At 47.6% G+C, this 18279-nt stretch overlaps 1 protein-coding gene across 1 annotated transcript in view; it reads left to right on the top strand.

Annotated features, from left to right (window-relative positions):
• The window catches only part of DNAJC11 (DnaJ heat shock protein family (Hsp40) member C11), a 64861-nt gene that overhangs the window by 16806 nt on the left and 29776 nt on the right, over positions 1 to 18279 (top strand). The window contains exons 2-3 of the mRNA XM_060758715.2: positions 10429 to 10558; positions 16673 to 16746. Of these exons, the coding sequence (XP_060614698.2) occupies positions 10429 to 10558; positions 16673 to 16746 (204 nt within the window). The remainder of the gene's footprint in view (positions 1 to 10428; positions 10559 to 16672; positions 16747 to 18279) is intronic.

Genomic DNA, 18279 nt, shown 5'->3' with positions numbered 1-18279 from the left:
TTTCTCGTCAGCCATTGGGACCGAGAGAGAGAGAGAGAGAGAGGTGGAGATGCCCACCTTTCCTGAAGCTAGGCGCAAAAACAAAGGAGGGAGCGGTGGTGGGAGATACCTCCAGCCGGAGGGGCTCTCTCTCTCTCTCTCTCTCTCTCTCTTGGTCACCTCTTCTCCTGACTTTCTCGTCAGCCATTGGGACTGAGAGAGAGAGAGAGAGAGGTAGAGAAGCCCACCTTTCCTGAAGCTAGGCGCAAAAACAAAGGAGGGAGTGGAGGTGGGAGATACCTCCAGCCGGAGGGGCTCTCTCTCTCTCTCTTTCTCTCTCTTGGTCACCTCTTCTCCTGACTTTCTCGTCAGCCATTGGGACCGAGAGAAAGAGAGGTGGAGATGCCCACCTTTCCTGAAGGTAGGCGCAAAAACAAAGGAGGGAGCGGTGATGGGAGATACCTCCAGCCGGAGGGGCTCTCTCTCTCTCTCTCTCTCTCTCTTGGTCACCTCTTCTCCTGACTTTCTCGTCAACCATTGGGACCGAGAGAGAGAGAGAGAGAGAGAGAGGTGGAGATGCCCACCTTTCCTGAAGCTAGGCGCAAAAACAAAGGAGGGAGCGGTGGAGGGAGATACCTCCAGCCGGAGGGTCTCTCTCTCTCTCTCTCTCTCTCTCTCTCTCTCTCTTGGTCCCAATGGCTGAAGAGAAAGTCAGGAGAAGAGGTGACTTTTTGGTAGGTGGAGATGTCCACCTTTCCTGAAGGTAGGCGCAAAAACAAAGGAGGGAGCGGTGGAGGGAGATACCTCCAGCCGGAGGGGCTCTCTCTCTCTCTCTTTCTCTCTCTTGGTCACCTCTTCTCCTGACTTTCTCGTCAGCCATTGGGACCAAGAGAGAGAGAGAGAGAGAGAGAGAGAGAGGTGGAGATGCCCACCTTTCCTGAAGTTGGGCGCAAAAACAAAGGAGGGAGCGGAGGTGGGAGATACCTCCAGCCGGAGGGGCTCGCTCTCTCTCTCTTTCTCTCTCTTGGTCACCTCTTCTCCTGACTTTCTCGTCAGCCATTGGGACCAAGAGAGAGAGAGAGAGAGAGAGAGGTGGAGATGCCCACCTTTCCTGAAGCTAGGCGCAAAAACAAAGGAGGGAGCGGTGGTGGGAGATACCTCCAGCCGGAGGGGCTCTCTCTCTCTCTCTCTCGGTCCCAATGGCTGAAGAGAAAGTCAGGAGAAGAGGCGACTTTTGGTGCGCACGCTGGGGTCTTCAGACACGAAGCGGGCCAGGCGCAGCGGCTCCACCCCTTGGCCCACCCGTGGATTGGGGAGAGGAGAGGAGGCGGGTAGAGCGCCGGGGGATCGGGAAAGGGAGCCGGTCATGGGGAAGGGATCGAACGCGAAGAACGATTGAGCGCCGGCTCTGCTCGTGCACCCGGTGGCCGGGTGGAGCAGGAACGAGAGGGGCGAGGCGTGGCTCCTTTGGGAAGAGAATCGCCTGGCAGCGAGGCAAGAAAGCCGAGGCTCCCCCCGGACTGCTAGGGCTGTTGTGACCTGAGGGGGCGCTCCACAAGAGGCAGTCGAGGGAGATTTACATTTGCACCCCTGGCAAAAAGAAGTGTTCTGCGACCGCTTACTTCGCGTAATGGACGAGCCGCCCCTGGTGACATCTCTGGACCTTATTGGACAGAAAATTGCAACCGTATATTTGCCAGTGAAGCATGCTGGGAGTTCCAATCCTACCAGTGTCTCAAAATGACAGCTTTAGGCCGTGTCTTTTGTCCAATTTATCTTCTTCACAGTTGTCAGTTTTGCTTCTGTTTGGGATCACAAAAGCAGAGGAGTGTGTCTGTGAAGTGGGAAAGGCAGCGTCGTTGGCAGAGAAGGGAGGAGAGCTCATTTGCTTGCGGTTCCCAGGTGACTGGCCAACGGGGATGGAAATGCGGAATAGATATGTATATATATATCTATATCTGCACTGAGAAATGGGACTTGTCAGTGTCCTTTCGAAATGCAAGAGCATTAGGACAGATCATTGAACAGGATGGCTCATAAATCCAAGCTGGACCGAGGCACTTTTTCCCAACAGAAGGCTGGCAGCCAGGAACGGAGCTTCGGAAACGGCTTCCCCCGCCTTCCTGAAATACAGAAAAACAAGCAAAATCCCACCCAATCCTAAAATACCATAAACCATGGGTAGGAATCAGGTTTATTTATGTATTTATTTATTGTGTCAGGGGCAACCAGACCATTGTATTACATTTCTAACAGAACAAAACAAACAAACAGATAAGAAAACCCACAAAGTTTGCAAGCTTGGTAGGACTTGCAACTCAGAGTAAGCTTCATCTCGCTTCCAAACACCACCACACAAGAGCTGTAGTTTTATAGTTTACTAGCTGTACCCGCCACGCGTTGGTGTGGCAAACCTTCCCTCCCTCTTTCTCCTTCTTTTTCTCTCTCCTTCCTTCCTCTTACCTTCTTTCGCTCTTTTTCTTTCTCTTCTTCTTTCTTCCTTCTCTATCTGTTCCTTTTCTCACTTCCTTTGCTGTTTGGTTTCATCCTTCCTTGTCTCTTTCCTTCCTTCCTTCCCTCTTTTGTTCCTTCTCTCCTTCCTTCCTTCTTTCCCTTTTTTATTTCCTTCTCTCTTTCCTTCCTTCTCTACCTTTCTTTCCTTCTCTCCTTCTCTCCCTCCTCCTCTCTTTCCTTCCTTCTCTATCTTCCTTCCTTTCTTTCTTTCCTTCCTTCTCTCCTTCTTTTCCTCCTCTCCCCTTCCTTCTCTACCTGTTTCTTTTCTCGCTTCCTTTGATGTTTGGTTTCATCCTTCCTTGTCTCTTTCCTTCCTTCCTTCCCTCTTTTGTTCCTTCTCTCCTTCCTTCCTTCTTTCACTTTTTTATTTCCTTCTCTCTTTCCTTCCTTCTCTACCTTTCTTTCTTTCCTTCTCTCCTTCTTTCCCTCCTCCTCTCTTTCCATCCTTCTCTATCTTCCTTCCTTTCTTTCCTTCTTTCCCTCTTTTTCTTTCTCTTCTTCTTTCTTCCTTCTCTACCTGTTTCTTTTCTCGCTTCCTTTGCTGTTTGGTTTCATCCTTCCTTGTTTCTTTCCTTCCTTCCTTCCTTCCTTCCTTCCTTCCTTCCCTCTTTCATTCCTTCTCTCCTTCCTTCCTTCCTTCTTTCACTTTTTTATTTCCTTCTCTCTTTCTTCCCTTCTCTACCTTTCTTTCTTTCCTTCTCTCCTTCTTTCCCTCCTCTTTTTCCTTCCTTCTCTATCTCCTTTCCTTCTCTCCTTCTTTCCCTCCTCTCCCCTTCCTTCCTTCTCTACCCTGCTTTCTTTCTTTCCTTCCCTCCTTCTTTCCCTCCTCCTCGCTTTCCTTCCTTCTCTATCTTCCTTTCTTTCTTTCCTTCTCTCCTTCTTTCCCTCCTCTCCCCTTCCCTCTTTCTCTACCCTGCTTTCTTTCTTTCCTTCCCTCCTTCTTTCCCTCTTTTTCTCCCTCCTTTCTTCATCTTTCTTTCTTTCCTTCTTTCTCTCCTTCCCTCCTTCTTTCCCTCTTTCTCTCCCTCCCGTTTCGTGTCATTTTAGTTGCCCTCGGCGGCCCCCCGCAGCCCCCATGCCCTCCCTGAGCGTGAGTGCTTACATGGGTCTGGTGGGCTTTCTCAGGCTGGGCTCGTGTAGAGGGAGGCAGGCAGGCGGCAGTGCGCATGCGGAGGGAGATTTGGGCGCAGGGGAAGCTGGGAAATGGAGTCCTTCCTCATTGTATTCCTCCCGAGGCCTCTGCGCATGCTCCGTGTTTTTCGGGTATTGTGCGTTTGTGTTGCTGCGTATTGGTGTTTTGAGGGTTGTTGGTCATACCTTGGGGGAAGAGGTATTAGCAGGGCAAATGTGGTGAGATTTCGTCCGGTGGTTTAGCCGTTTTTGACCGCCTAACTACGACCTTAAGGTTCTTATATATATAGATTGAGGAAAAAATCCAAGTCAAAATAAAGAATAAGCATTGCAAAGTTCCAAAGATTAAGGTTAAATGCAGAATATAGTTCCAAAGATCTTCAGGTAAAAGCAGGAGACACAATCCTATTGGCAAATTTCAAACCAGAGTCCCAGGTACAAGCAATGAAACAATTGCCCCATGAATCACAATGCCAGAAATCCCAAGCATACTGCTTTCCAGGCTAAGGTTATTCCATGAAGCTTCCAGGCTAATAAGCTACGTTGAACTGACACTTTCCCTTGGTTTGCAAGAAGCCTAAATACCTTTCTAACATGAAAACATTACATGAAATCATTGCGATGACCTTTCACCGAGCTGGTTTCTTGTCTGCCGGCCAGGCGAGAACTCCGCCTGACCCGCAAATCAAGACGAACCTGCCGGGTCAGGTCACTATCAGGTTATTCCATGAAGCTTCCAGGCTAATAAGCTACGTTGAACTGACGCTTTCCCTTGGTTTGCAAGTAGCCTAAATACCTTTCTAACATGAAAACATTACATGAAATCATTGCGATGACCTTTCACCGAGCTGGCTTCTCGTCTGCCAGCCAAGCGAGAACTCTGCCTGACCCACAAATCAAGACGAACCTGCCGGGTCAGGTCACTATCAGGTTATTCCATGAAGCTCCCAGGCTAATAAGCTACGTTGAACTGACACTTTCCCTTGGTTTGCAAGAAGCCTAAATACCTTTCTAACATGAAAACATTACATGAAATCATTGCGATGACCTTTCACCGAGCTGGTTTCTTGTCTACCGGCCAGGCGAGAACTCCGCCTGACCCGCAAATCAAGACGAACCTGCCGGGTCAGGTCACTATCAGGTTATTCCATGAAGCTTCCAGGCTAATAAGCTACGTTGAACTGACGCTTTCCCTTGGTTTGCAAGTAGCCTAAATACCTTCCTAACATGAAAACATTACATGAAATCATTGCGATGACCTTTCACTGAGCTGGCTTCTCGTCTGCCGGCCAAGCGAGAACTCCGCCTGACCCGCAAATCAAGACGAGCTTGCCGGGTCAGGTCACTATCAAGGTTTTCTGTACTTTCAGTATCAGCGTGGGAAGGAAGCAAATGCCTCCCTAACTGTTTGCTATCTCCTTCGTTAAAATTCTTTTCTCCTGAGAGCCACTGTGTTGATGTTGACTCTGTGCTGTCTGTGGGAGCCACAGGCCCAGAGATCTGAGGCACAGAAAAAGAGCTAGGAATCGGAATCCCATCATCCTCATAATCACAGAACTTCTCAGACACAACACTGACAAAGAGTTGACTTCAAACAGCTCGTTTAATATACTTTCCCAGCATGAACTCATTCCTTTGACCTCTAACCTCTCTCTTGTTAGCAAGCCTCGCATTGCGGCAAACCCTGAATTGCAAGCGATCCTCCCTCTCTAAATCTGCAGAGCCTTCAAGGTCGGATAGTATCATAGAATCCTAGAATCCAAGAGTTGGAAGAGACCTCATGGGCCATCCAGTCCAACCCCATTCTGCCAAGAAGCAGGAATGTTGCATTCAAATCACCCCTGACAGATGGCCATCCAGCCTCTGGTTCAAAAGCTTCCAAAGAAGTAGCCTCCACCACACTCCGGGCCAGAGAGTTCCACTGCTGAATGGCTCACAATCTCACAATCAGGATGTTCTTCCTCATGTTCAGATGGAATCTCCTTTCTTGTAGTTTGAAGCCATTCCTCCATTGCGTCCTAGTCTCCAAGGAAGCAGAAAGGAAGCCCCCTCCCTCCTCCTCCCTGTGGCTTCCTCTCACATATTTATACATGGCTGTCATGTCTCCTTTCAGCTTTCTCTTCTTCAAGCTAAACATGCCCAGCTCCCCAAGCCGTTCCTCATAGGGCTTGTTCTCCAGACCCTTGATTGTTTTAGTCGCCCTCCTTGGGACACATTCCAGCTTGTCAACATCTCACTTCAATTGTGGTGCCCAGAAGAATATTCCAGGTAAAGTGGTCTAACCGAGGCGGAATAGACCATGGAGAGCATGACTTGCCTGGATTCTAGGCACTATAGAGGCCAAAATCCCATTGGCTTTTTTTGCCACCACATCACATTCCTGGCTCATGTTCCCCTTCCTCCCCACAAGGACTCCAAGATCTTTTTCACACGTACTGCTCTTGAGCCAGGCCTCATCATCCCCCATTCTGTATCTTTGCATTTCGTTTTTCCTGCCTAAGTGGAGTCTCTTGCATTTGTCCCTGTTGAACTTCATTTTGTTAGTTTTGGCCCTTCATCACTCCAATCTGTCAACATCCCTTTGAGTCCTGCTCCTGTCCTCTGGAGTCTTGGCTCTCCCTCCCAATTTGGTGTCATCTGCAAACTTGATGATCCTGCCTTCTCGCCCTTCATCTAAGTCATGAATGAAGATCCTGGAGAGGACCGGGCCCGGACGGAACCCTGCTGATGGCAGTCCACTCGTCACTTCTTTCCAGGATGAAGAGCAAGCCTTGGGGAGAATCACCCTCTGGGTTTGTCCATTTATCCAATTCCAGATCCACCTCCCCGTAGTTTTGCCTCGCCCACATTGGACTCGTTTCCTTGCCAGAAGGTCGTGGGGGACCTTGTCGAAGAAGGCCTTCCTGAAATCCAAACACGCTCCATCCACGGCATCATTCCCCACATCTACCCAGCTTGGAACTCTATCAAAAAAAGAGATCAGATGAGTCTGGCATGACTTGTTTTTGATAAATCCCTGTTGACTATGCGCGATGACCGCATTTGTTTCTAAGTGTTTGCAGACCGCTTCCTTAACAATCTTTTCCAGAATCTTGCCCGGTATCGACGTGAGGCTGACCGGACATTGGTCATTGTTTGGGTCATCCTTTTTTCCCTTCTTGAAGATTGGGACCACATTGGCACTCCTCCAGTCTGCTGGAACTTCTCCCGTTCTCCAAGAACTCTCAAAGATGGTTGCCAATGGTTCTGAAATGACTTCCTTCCGCTAGTTCCTTCAATACTCTTGGGTGTCGTTGATCTGGCCCTGAAAGGGGACTTGAACTCATTGAGATCGGCCAGGTATTCCTGGACGACTTGTTTCCCAATTTGGGGTTGGATGTCCTCTAATCCCTCATCCACTCCATCTTGCTGAGGTTGAAGATGACTTTCTTTTTGTGAGAAGACCGAGGCAAAGAAGGAGTTAAGTAGTTCTGCCTTTTCCCTATCCCCTGTCAGCATTGCCCCATCTTCTCCTCGAAGAGGCCCTATCGCCTCCTTGTTTTTCCTTTTTATTGTTTTTAATGTCCCTAGCAAGCCTGAGCTCGTTTTGTGCTTTAGCCTTGCGGACCTTTTCCCTACAGGTGTTGGCTATTTGTTTGAATTCTTCTTTGATGATTTCTCCCTTTTCCCACTTCTTGTGCATGTCTCTTTTGTGTCTTAGCACGGTTAGAAGTGAGGAAGAACTTCCTGACTGTGAGAGCCGTTCAGCAGTGGAACTCTCTGCCACAGAGCGTGGTGGAGGCTCCTTCTTTGGAAGCTTTTAAACAGAGGCTGGATGGCCATCTGTCAGGGGTGATTTGAATGCAATATTCCTGCTTCTTGGCAGAATGGGGTTGGACTGGATGATGGCCCAGGAGGTCTCTTCCAACTCTTTGATTCTATGATTCTACTAGCTGTCCCCTGCCACGCGTTGCTATGGCCCAGTCTGTGTATATAGAATCATAGAACCAAAGATCTGGCCCTGAAAGGGGACTTGAACTCATTGAGAGCGGCCAGGTATTCCTGGACAACTTGTTTCCCAATTTGGGGTTGGATGTCCTCTAATCCCTCACCCACACCGTCTTGCTGACGTTGTGGGCACAACACCATCTCGCTGTCCACGGTTGTGAAGAAAGGAGGACAGCCCTGGTCAAGCTGGCATCGAAGGTGATCCGTGATGGAGACCAGAGTCATTTCTGGTGAGAGATGTCCTTCCGCTCTGTATTCATTATTCTTGGTTGGACTGCAAGAGAAGGCATCCGTATCCCTCCGTTGCCTTCTGCTCTCTCGTTCCCACTCTCCGGGCGATGAGAATTAAAGTGGATGAGAAGGGAGTGGGATTTCTAGCTCGGCAACGACCTTCTTTAATCAAATTAGTGATAAATGGCTTAATGTGCTATTGATTAAGTAATAGAAGGGAGCAGTTCCATTTTTCACAAATATCATGTTCAATAAAACGTTCGATGGGGCCTTTCATCACCAGCGAATCGCTAAGGTCACTGGTTCAATATTTCATGAGCGATCGCCCCGCTCTCCGGCCGCTGCGGAAAATCCCGACAACATTTCAAATCGTAATGAGATCCATAAGTCACTAATAATGATATTTTAAGTTACATTCTTATTACTCAAATCCAGGGCGAAATTAAGAGGCGCGCTCGGTGCCGTCCGGGGGATTAAGCACATCCATTCCACGTCTCAATCATCCCGTTACATTTCTGCAGGAAGTCAATCCATTACGGATTAAATGGCCAGAGACCGGGAAATGGCCGAAGGAGAGCGCTCCTCCTCTTCATCCTCCTCCCAAACCCATAAAGTTTAGCGACCTATTAATCTCTGAGATTATTAGTCAGCCCTTTGCAGAATCAGGTTGGTCCTGGCAAAAAAGGGAAAGGGTTTGAAAATGCAGAAATGAGGTTTTGGGGCAATGCGGAATTGCTCAAACTAAGACCCAAAGAGAATCCGGTCTGCTAAATCGTCAGCATTTATGACGGAAGCTGTGCTTTGCATGGCAACCTTGAAGGCAACGACGGGGAGAGGAAAGGAAGCCCTGTCCATCTCAAAACAATCCCATAAAAACCCGTGATGCATAAGGTCTGTCCAAAAATGAAGCCAAGTTATGCTTAGGGAGTCTGAGGAAGAAGATGATGGGTTTCAGATTCCTGAAACCCATCAGCACATGCAAACTGCCAACAAAGAGAAAAAATAGGACAAGTGCAAAGAAGCCAGAATGGATGTCCAAAGAACTTCTAACTGTGCTAAGACACAAAAGAGACATGCACAAGAAGTGGAAAAAGGGAGAAATCACCAGAGAAGAATTCAAACAAACAGCCAACACCTGTAGGGAAAAGATGCGCAAGGCTAAAGCACAAAACGAGCTCAGGCTTGCCAGGGACATTAAAAACAATAAAAAGGGCTTCTTTTCTTATGTCAGTAGAAAAAGGAAAAGCAAGGGTTTCCCAACTCTTTGATTCTATGAGAGGGGAGGCCTGGTCTCTGAGAGCTCCCCTCTCTCTTGTGGGGTTCCTCAGGGGGCCATTCCCTCCCCTCTGTTGTTTAACATCTATATGCGACCACTTGCTCAGCTGGTTTGAGGTTTTGGGCTTGAGTGTTACCAGTACGCTGGTGCTGAGGATGGAGGGCAGACCGGACTCCGTACCTGATTGTTTCCCTCAGTGCCTCAAGGCCGTTACTGGATGGCTGCGTGCCAGCAGGTTGAGGGTGAATCCAGCAAAGAGGGAGATCCTGTGACTGGGTCACCCGGGCAGTGGGGATATCCAGCTGCCTACCCTGGATGGCGAGGCGCTACGCCCGTCATTGTTGGTACCGGGATTGTAGCGCAGCTGGCTGAGTGTCAGCTGCATTAAGATCACTCTGACCAAAAAGGTCATGAGTTTGAAGCCAGCCCAGGTTGGAGTGGGTTTCCAACCAATTGTGTGTAGCCTGTTGTCGACCTTTGCAACCTGAAAGACAGTTGCATCTGTCAAGTAGGAAAATTAGGTACCACCTTAAAGTGTGGGGAGGATAAATTAACTGTTTTATGAGGCCATAAAGAAGACTCCAGCAAAGCATTCCAGCGGGGAAGCATGCGGGGAATGCGGAAGTGCTTCATCAGCGTCGCAAATGGACGAGGAAAGCGACACCTCCCCTGGCGGCCAGAAAAAGTAAAATGATGAAAAATTAACTGGTTTATGAGGCCATAAAGAAGACTCCAGCAAAGCATTCCAGCGGGGAAGCATGCGGGGAATGCAGAAAGTGCTTCATCAGCGTCACAGATGGACGAGGAAAGTGACAGCTCCCCTGGCGGCCAGAAAAAAGTTAAATAGCCTCTGTCTATGTCTGTCTATGTTTGTATGTCGAAAATTGGCATTGAATGTTTGCTATATATGTGTACACTGTAATCCACCCTGAGTCCCCTGCGGGGTGAGGAGAAGGGCGGAATATAAAAGTGGTAAATAAATAATATAAATAAATAAATACAGTGATGATATGATAGAAATAGCCAAGTGTGTCGTCTGTCTGGATGTACCCTGCGAGAGCGCTGAGTGTGTGAAAGATGGCCAACGGATTGTTTGTGATGCAGGCGGCATCCTCACTGTACCAAACCCTTCGCTGCTGCCTCCCCCAAAGCACCGTCTCATTACTGGAACTCAACAAAAAAGCTCCTGTTTTGTAGTTTCCCATTTTGTTCTGGGTAGGTTTCCCTTTCTGGGCAGATTTTTGGAGGAGATAGCAACATATCGGCCTCAATGGTGTGTCTGTAATTGGATTTCTTTTCTCCCTCTGCAGGCCTCTCAGGAAGAGCTGAAGGCCGCTTACCGCCGGCTGTGTATGCTGTACCATCCGGACAAGCACCGGGACCCGGAGCTCAAGCGGCAAGCCGAGCAGCTCTTCAACCTTCTCCATCAGGCTTATGAAGGTCAGGGAGAGAGAGGCAAACCCAGACTCTCTCAACGGGAAATTGTGTTGGGTCTGAAATAGTCTTGTGCCCACCATTTTATTTTGTTTCAGTACCTTGTGCTCAATGATCGTGAGCTTGACTTCTCTGCTTGTTTGGCCAATGTAAATAAGTGAGCAGGGACATGTGATGGCATATTGTAGCGAATTTGTTGATCTATGTTACATTTTTGATGTATAGCTCTATGTTGCAATGTGGCGGAATTGGCAGAAATAGGGTAGCAACAGTAGAGGCAAGATTAATTTGCATATGTGCAGCCGATTGGTCGTATGCAGATGAGTGTAGGCCAGGATTTGAAAGGGCCACTGAGCCAGTATGGCAGTTGGAGGGAAGAGAGCTGAACATTCCAAAGGGGCGGAGTTAAGTTTAAAAATAGGCAGTTAGAGAGTCAGAAAAGTTAGTTAGGGAGGGACAGTTAGGAACTTCTGTGAGAGAAAAGCAATTAGGAAAATGGAGCTTAAGTTTTAAGGAAAATAAAGAAGTGCCAGTGTGGTTTAAGGCGGAATATAGTTCTGTCAAGAGTGTATGAAAAAGTAACATATTTATTGATGTGAAACAGTTGAAGTTTGATAGGAAGTTTGATATTGAATGTAAGACTCCACAGACTGTAACAAAACACACAAATGTAACCAGAAGCGTTGAAGCCAGAAGCTAAAAAAAACTTTGTTACTTCGTTTACTACGAGAGTGTCTCAAGCCTGTAATATAAAAGCCTCAAGGTAAAAGCTCACAAGGAAGCCTCAGCCAATATAAAAAGGGGAAAATACATCAATACAAGGCAGTAAAAAGATTTAAAAGAAAATATCCCCACCCCCACATCGTGAAAAAGGACTGAAGTAGTGAAAGGTCGTCCCACATATACTACACCTTCAGTGGAGCAGGTAGCAAAGTGATTGATTCTATACTGAGTTTTAGTGTGCTGGTTCTGAAAGAACTTAGTTTGTACAAACTGTGAACATATGGAACAGTGATGACAAGCGTAGTTTCCTATTAGAATAGGTTTATTGGCTTAGGGTCTGTATCTGAGTGAATCAAAACATCCCTGATGTTTTGTGTTCTCCTATGAGCAATGTGGGGGGGGGGGGTCTCTCATAACCCGGTACATCTCTCACCAAGTTCCAGTACCTTTTCATTGTTTTTATAGTGTGTTTAGATAGGTTGGTCAAAGTGAGAGACCATACAACAACAACAACAACAATAATAATAATAATAATAACAACACTATTTGTACCCCGCTACCATCTCCCCAAGGGACTCTGCGGCTTACATGAGGCCGAGCCCAAATACAACAATACAAGCAATAAACTCCCATATAGCCGCGGTAAAAGCCCTAAGTGAGGCTTTAGCCCATGTTTGGTCAGATACGTCCCGAGATTTCCTCCATATGCACTCTAGCCCCCTTCTCGTACGTTTCATCACAGCCAGCTCCTCGGTGAACCAAGGCGATGGTGTGTCTCGACGCAACGAGATGGGGCGTTCGGGAGCGATCGTGTCTATCGCCCTGGCCATCTCACTATTATAGCGATCAACCAGGGTGTCGACAGAACCGCCAGACTCCATGACAGGAAGAGCCCCAAGATTCCTCAGGAATCCATCTGGATCCATCAGTCTCCTGAGGCGGACCATCTTGATTGGTTCTCCACCCCTGCGAAAGTTAGAGGTCACAGCAAGTCTAAAACTGATCAGATGATGGTCAGACCATGACAATGGAATGACCATCAGAGTGCTCTTCCACTCTGACTGTTCCGCTGTCCGCAACAAAACTAGGTCGAGTGAATGTCCAGCCTGATGGGTGGGTCCAGATATAACTTGTGATAGCTCCATGGTTGTCATGACGACCATGAAGTCCTGAGCCGCTCCTGTTAAAGAGGTCTCTGCATGTATGTTAAAGCCTCCCAGCACAATTAAGCGCTGGGAGACCAGGACCAAATTGGAGACCATATCTGCTAGCTCAGGCAGGGAAACTGCTGAGTTGCGGGGTGGGCGGTACACCAATACAGTTTCCCACCTTCAGGTGAACACACTCGAACCCAGAAGATTGTGGTACAGCGTATCTGACCATGGCGATGGACTGCCAAAAGACTACTGCAACCCCTCCTTCCCGCCCCCCAGACCTAGCCTGCTGGTGCACAACTGGGTGAGATTTACCCCACCCAGCTGGTCCAACCGGGTCTTGGTGATGCAAGCCAGGTCCGCCCTCTCATCCAGGATAAAATCCTGGATGGCAGCAGTCTTTCCATTGACGGACCTGGCGTTTACCAGCAGGACCTTAAGTCCGGGGGCGGGGGGGGGGGGGGTCTTCCATGAAGTCTACCACAACCCACCTTCTCCAGAGTTGCAAGAACTCTGTTGTGCGGGAGAGTGTGGCCGATTGAGTAGGGACAACTAATACAGATGGAGTTTCGAACTGATACAGTCCAGATTTGGGGGGGGGGTCCTAACTGGGGAGCCGTTTGTGGATTTATCATTGGAGCCAGATGATGTATGGTGAGAGGGTTCCTATGTATCAACTACCCATTTTTCTTTTTGGTGTTCCTCGGTGACGCCACATCCTGAGCTTGGCCATTCTCCTCTCGTCAGACCAAAATAGAAGGCTTTCTCCTTATCTCCTGTAAAAAGAGAAAGAGCTGATGGCTTATCTTGGCGTGTGCAGGAGGGAAGAGCCTGTGAAGGAATGAAATGTTAATGCCCTTCACGGCTCCGTATGACTAAGAAAACATGATCTCGCCAGATTCTTCCGTTCGGGGCTCTCCTTGAAACGGTTGCCCTTTGGATTATATCCTCTTATCTAAGGTTTGCCTGAGCGAATCTCACATCCATCTGAATTATTGATAGTTTGCAGCGTTTTGGGGGAGATTTGAGGAGATGTCGCGGGGACCTAAACAAATTAAGGCTTGGATCCAAGCGGTGTGTGTGTGTGTGTGTGTGTTGTTTTCCAAAATTATTTTCTCCCTGAGCAAAAACTGCCACCCCAGCAGAGCTTGGCGCCCAGGCGGGAGCGGGAGCGGGATGGCGAATAAATGACTTTTCCTCCTTATTAAATCCCAGAGATTAGCTCGAGAAATTGGGCTCTGCTGTTTTCTAGAGGGTCAGCGTTTCTTTCTTCCCATTAGGCTCCGACGGCGACGTGGGAGGAATCGTTTGCAGGCGATGCTTAATTAGGACGTGGGATTCGTTTTTAGCGCGAGACGAGAAGGGAAGCCCGCAGAGGCCTCAAAGTGGGCTACGCGGGTTGGGAAAGTCCTCTATTTGCAGGGTAAAAAGAAGGATCAGGAAGGCACCAAGGATAGCGTAATCTATATATAAAAAAATGCTCTGTGCGTCGTGAGTTCCTTAAAAACAAAAGAACCAATGAACGAAATCACACCAAATTTGGCAACAAAACGTCTCACAACACAAGGAGTGACCATCACTCAAAAAATTGTGGTTTTGTCATTTGGGAGTTGTAGTTGCTGGGATTTATAGTTCACCTACAATCAAAAAGCATTCTGAACTCCATCAATGATGGAATTGAACCAAATTTGGCACACAGAACTCCCATGACCGACGGAAAATACTGGGGTTTGGTGGGCACTGACCTTGAGTTTCGGAGTTGTAGTTCACCTACATCCAGAGAGCACTATGGAGTCAAACAATGTTCTGGACCAAACTCTACACGAATACTCAATATGCCTAAAGGTGAACACTGGGAGTTTGGGGAAAATAGAATCTTGACATTTGGGAGTTGTAGTTGCAGGGATTTATAGTTCACCTACAATCTCAGGGCATTCTGAACACCACCAACAATAGTCGATAGGACCAGACAGTTCCCTGAGAGCCTCATGGGGTAACCACATCAAGTCCCCAGGGCAGGGGGGTTCGGAAGGATGAAGGAATAGCGAAAGCGGTGGCAGCGTGGCTTAGATTTTGACAATCAGCTGTTTCCTCAAAATTATATTCTTAAAATTCAAAAGGTTATTCCCCGAGCGCAGAGGTCCAAAATGCAAAAAGTGAGATGGCAGATAGGGTTAGAATTTAGCTAGGAAAAATGTGGCACCAAAATGGAGTCGATCCGTCAACTCGCGGATTCAGGACCCAAGGGGCTTCCGTATCCGCGGTTTGAAGAAATGCAGTTTCGGCCTCCCCAGGATGCCAGGGAGGCATCCCGGGCAGGCCTGCAGTCTCCCGCGGCCCAGAAAGAGTTAGTTTATGCTTTTTGATAGTTTCAGGCAGGAAGGGGAAACAAAGTAACAGCCTGGAGAGGTTAAGGTTCCAATTCATCTTACTTTTATTAAGGGATTTGTTACATAGTTTGGGGCCGGGAAAGGAGTGAAAGGAGAGAGCACACGTGTGGTGAGGGAAAGAGACTATTTCCTTATTATAAACCTCTTTGCTGCCTTATAATGATGCAGTTTTTTCTTTTATATTGGCTGGGGCTTTCTGTGTGCTGTTAAACCTTTGTGCTTTATATCACAGGCAATGAAACACTCTTGTGTATAACCAAGTAACACAGTTTATTTATAACTTCTGGCTCCAACGCTTTTGGTTACATTTGTGTTTTGTTGCAATCTTGAGGCTTACAGTCAGCATCATTTACTTGGTTAACTTTTCTGAATAAACTATCAATGTTTCACATTCACAAACATGTTACTTGCTTTACACACTCTTGGCTGAATTATATTCTGAACTAAGGCAACATTAGCCTTCTTTATGTTCCTTAAAACTCAAGCTCTATTTAACTAACTGCTTCTCTATATCAGAAGTCTTTAACACCTCTTCATAGCTGCTTCTTTCTATCAGGCACTCAAAAACCAACTCTCCTCTTCACACACAGATTCCTAACTGTCATTTTCAAACTCCCTCACTCTAACTGCCTCTTTCAGCTCTGCCCCTTTGGAATGTTCTCCCCAACTGTCATTTTGGCCTAGCAGCCTTTTCAAATCCTGGGCCTACACTAATCTGCATATGACCAATCACATATGCAAATGAATCCTATCTCTGCTGTTGCTACCCTGTCTGTGCCTATTCTTCCCTATCTGCCATATGTAAACATAGAGCTATACACCAACACTTGAACATAGAGTAGCAATTTCACTACAACACGGCTGCAGAAAGTCCCTGGTTAAGGCTGCTGCTGGGGCAGATTTCATCAGTTTTGGCCCAACTTGGCATTCAGGAACTGTGGAACTCCCTGCGGCTGGTCAGCTTGAAGGCAGGGGTCTGGGATGCCCTCGACGACAATAGAATTGGGCCAAACCTCCCACACAGAACCCCCATGACCACCAGAGTGGGCCACAGCAACGTGTGGCAGGGGACGGCTAGTAAATGTAATAAAAATGATACTAATAACAGAGTAAAATAATAAATAACCTTGACTCGAGTATAAGCCGAGGGGAGCTTTTTCAGCCTAAAAAGTCTCGAATGGTTCGAGACAGTAAGTCTCGAATGGTTTGAGTTTCCACCGGCAAGGCATTCCATGAATAAGGGGCCACGATCGAGAAGGCTCTCTGCCTAGTAGATGACAAATGATAAGTCCGGATGTTAGAGATTGCAAGCAGATTTTGGTCTTCAGACCGAAGTAATATCTGGGGTTGATAGGGGGATAAGCGGGTAAGTAAACAAACACCAGAAATGTACCCTTTCTCTGTTAAACAAAAAGGAGCAACATGGAAGAAAATGTTTTTAAAACAAGAGGTGACATGTAGAGGTCATACAAAGTTTGAGCTTACATAGGAAGTTGGGTTGTGGTTAAGCGCAAAGTCTGCAGGCCCTCAGGTACTAACCTTTAAGGCCTTATATGGTCTGGGGCCGGCGTACCTGAGGGCCTGCAGACTTTGCGCTTAACCACAACCCAACTTCCTATGTAAGCTCAAACTTTGTATGACCTCTACATGTCAGATGGAAAAACAGCCTCCACTGTGAGCAGCGCAAAGAGACGTATGCAATGGACACAGTCCCTGGCAAGCTTGGTTTTTTGGTCCAAAGGTGTAACCCGGTAGAGACCTCTGTCTAAATATATCACTGGGAAGAGCTTGGACATGTTCTGTTTGGACTCCATAACCAGATCCCTGCTTTGAAACCTGATTTTCCTTTTCAGTGCTCAGCGACCCACAGACCCGCGCCATCTATGACATTTATGGGAAGAGAGGCCTTGAAATGGAAGGATGGGAGGTAAGGAAGGCCAAAGGAAGGGGCAGACCCGCATTCCTTTCTCGGATCTTTTGGGCCAGATGCAGGCCACCCAGCATTAGCCCACCCTTCCACAAGGAAATGGGAGGAAGAGAAAGGAAATGGGGAAAGGGATTTGGGCGGGGGGGGGGGGGGAGAGAGAAAGAAGGGAAGCAAAAGGAAGGGAAGAAAGGTAGGTAGGAAGGGAAGAACAGTAGGAAGGAAGAGAAGAGAAAGAAAGAAAGGGAACAAAGGAAGGGAGGGAGGGAGGGAGGGAGGGAAGAGAAAGGAAGGGAAGGAAAGTAGGTAAGAAGGAAGGGAAGATAGGAAGGAAGGAAAGAAAGGTATGGGTGGGAAAGAGGGAAGGAAGGGAAGAGAAAGGAAGGGAAGAAAAGTAGGTAAGAAGGAAGGGAAAGGAAGGAAGGAAGGAAGGAAGGAAGGGAAGAGAAAGAAGGGGAAAGAAGGAAGGAAAGGAAGATAAAGGAAAGGAAGGAAGGAAGGAAGGAAGGAAAGGTATGGGTGGGAAAGAGAAAAGGCAGGGAAGAGAAAGGAAGGGAAGGAAAGTAGGTAGGAAGGGAGGGAAAGGAAAGGTAGGAAGGAAAGGGAAAGGAAAGGAAGGAAAGTTAGGAAGGAAGGAAAGAGAAAGAAAGGGGGAAGAAGGAAGGAAGATAAAGGAAGGGAAGGAAGATAGGAAGGAAGGAAAGAAAGGTATGGGTGGGAAAGAGGGAAGGAAGGGAAGAGAAAGGAAGAGAAGAAAAGTAGGTAAGAAGGAAGGGAAAGGAAGGAAGGAAGGGAGAGAAAAGAAGGAAGGAAAGGAAGATAAAGGAACAGAAGGAAGATAGGAAGGAAAGAAGGAAAGAAAGATATGGGTGGGAAGGAGAGAAAGGGAAGGAAGGGAAGAAAAAGGAGAGGAGAAGGAAGGAACGGAAGATAAAGGAAGGGAAGGAAGTTAGGAAAGAAAGGTATGGGTGGGAAAGAGAGGAAAGGAAGGGAAAAGAAAGAAGGGGGAAGAAGGAAGGAAAGGAAAGGAAGATAAAGGAAGGGAAGGAAGACAGGAAGGAAGGAAAGAAAAGTATGGGTGGGAAAGGGAGGGAAGGGAAGAGAAAGGGAGGGAAGAAAAGTAGGCAGGAAGGAAGGGAAAGGAAAGGAAGGAAGGGAAGAGAAAGGAAGGGGGAAAGTAGGTAGGAAGGAAAGGTAGGAAGGAAGGGAAGAGAAAAAAAGGGGGGAAGGAACAGAAGGAAGATAGGAAGGAAAGAAAGGTGTGGGTGGGAAGGAGAGAAAGGGAAGGAAAGGAAGAAAAAGGGGGGAGAAGGGAAGGAAGATAAAGGAAGGGAGGGAAAGAAGGAAAGAAAGGTATGGGTGGGAATGAGAGAAAGGGAAGGAAGGGAAGAGAAAGAAAGTGGGCGAAAGAAGGAAGGAAGGGAAGGAAGATAGGAAGGAAAGAAAGGTATGGGTGGGAAAGAGAGGGAAGGAAGGGAAAAGAAAGGAAGGGAAGGAAAGTAGGTAGGAAGGAAAGGAAGGTAGGCAGGAAGGGCA

The sequence above is a fragment of the Anolis sagrei genome, chromosome 13, assembly GCF_037176765.1.
Source record: "Anolis sagrei isolate rAnoSag1 chromosome 13, rAnoSag1.mat, whole genome shotgun sequence".
NCBI classification, from domain to species: domain Eukaryota; kingdom Metazoa; phylum Chordata; class Lepidosauria; order Squamata; family Dactyloidae; genus Anolis; species Anolis sagrei.
Note: the sequence above shows the minus strand (reverse complement) of the source record. Positions and strands in the feature narration are given on the sequence as shown.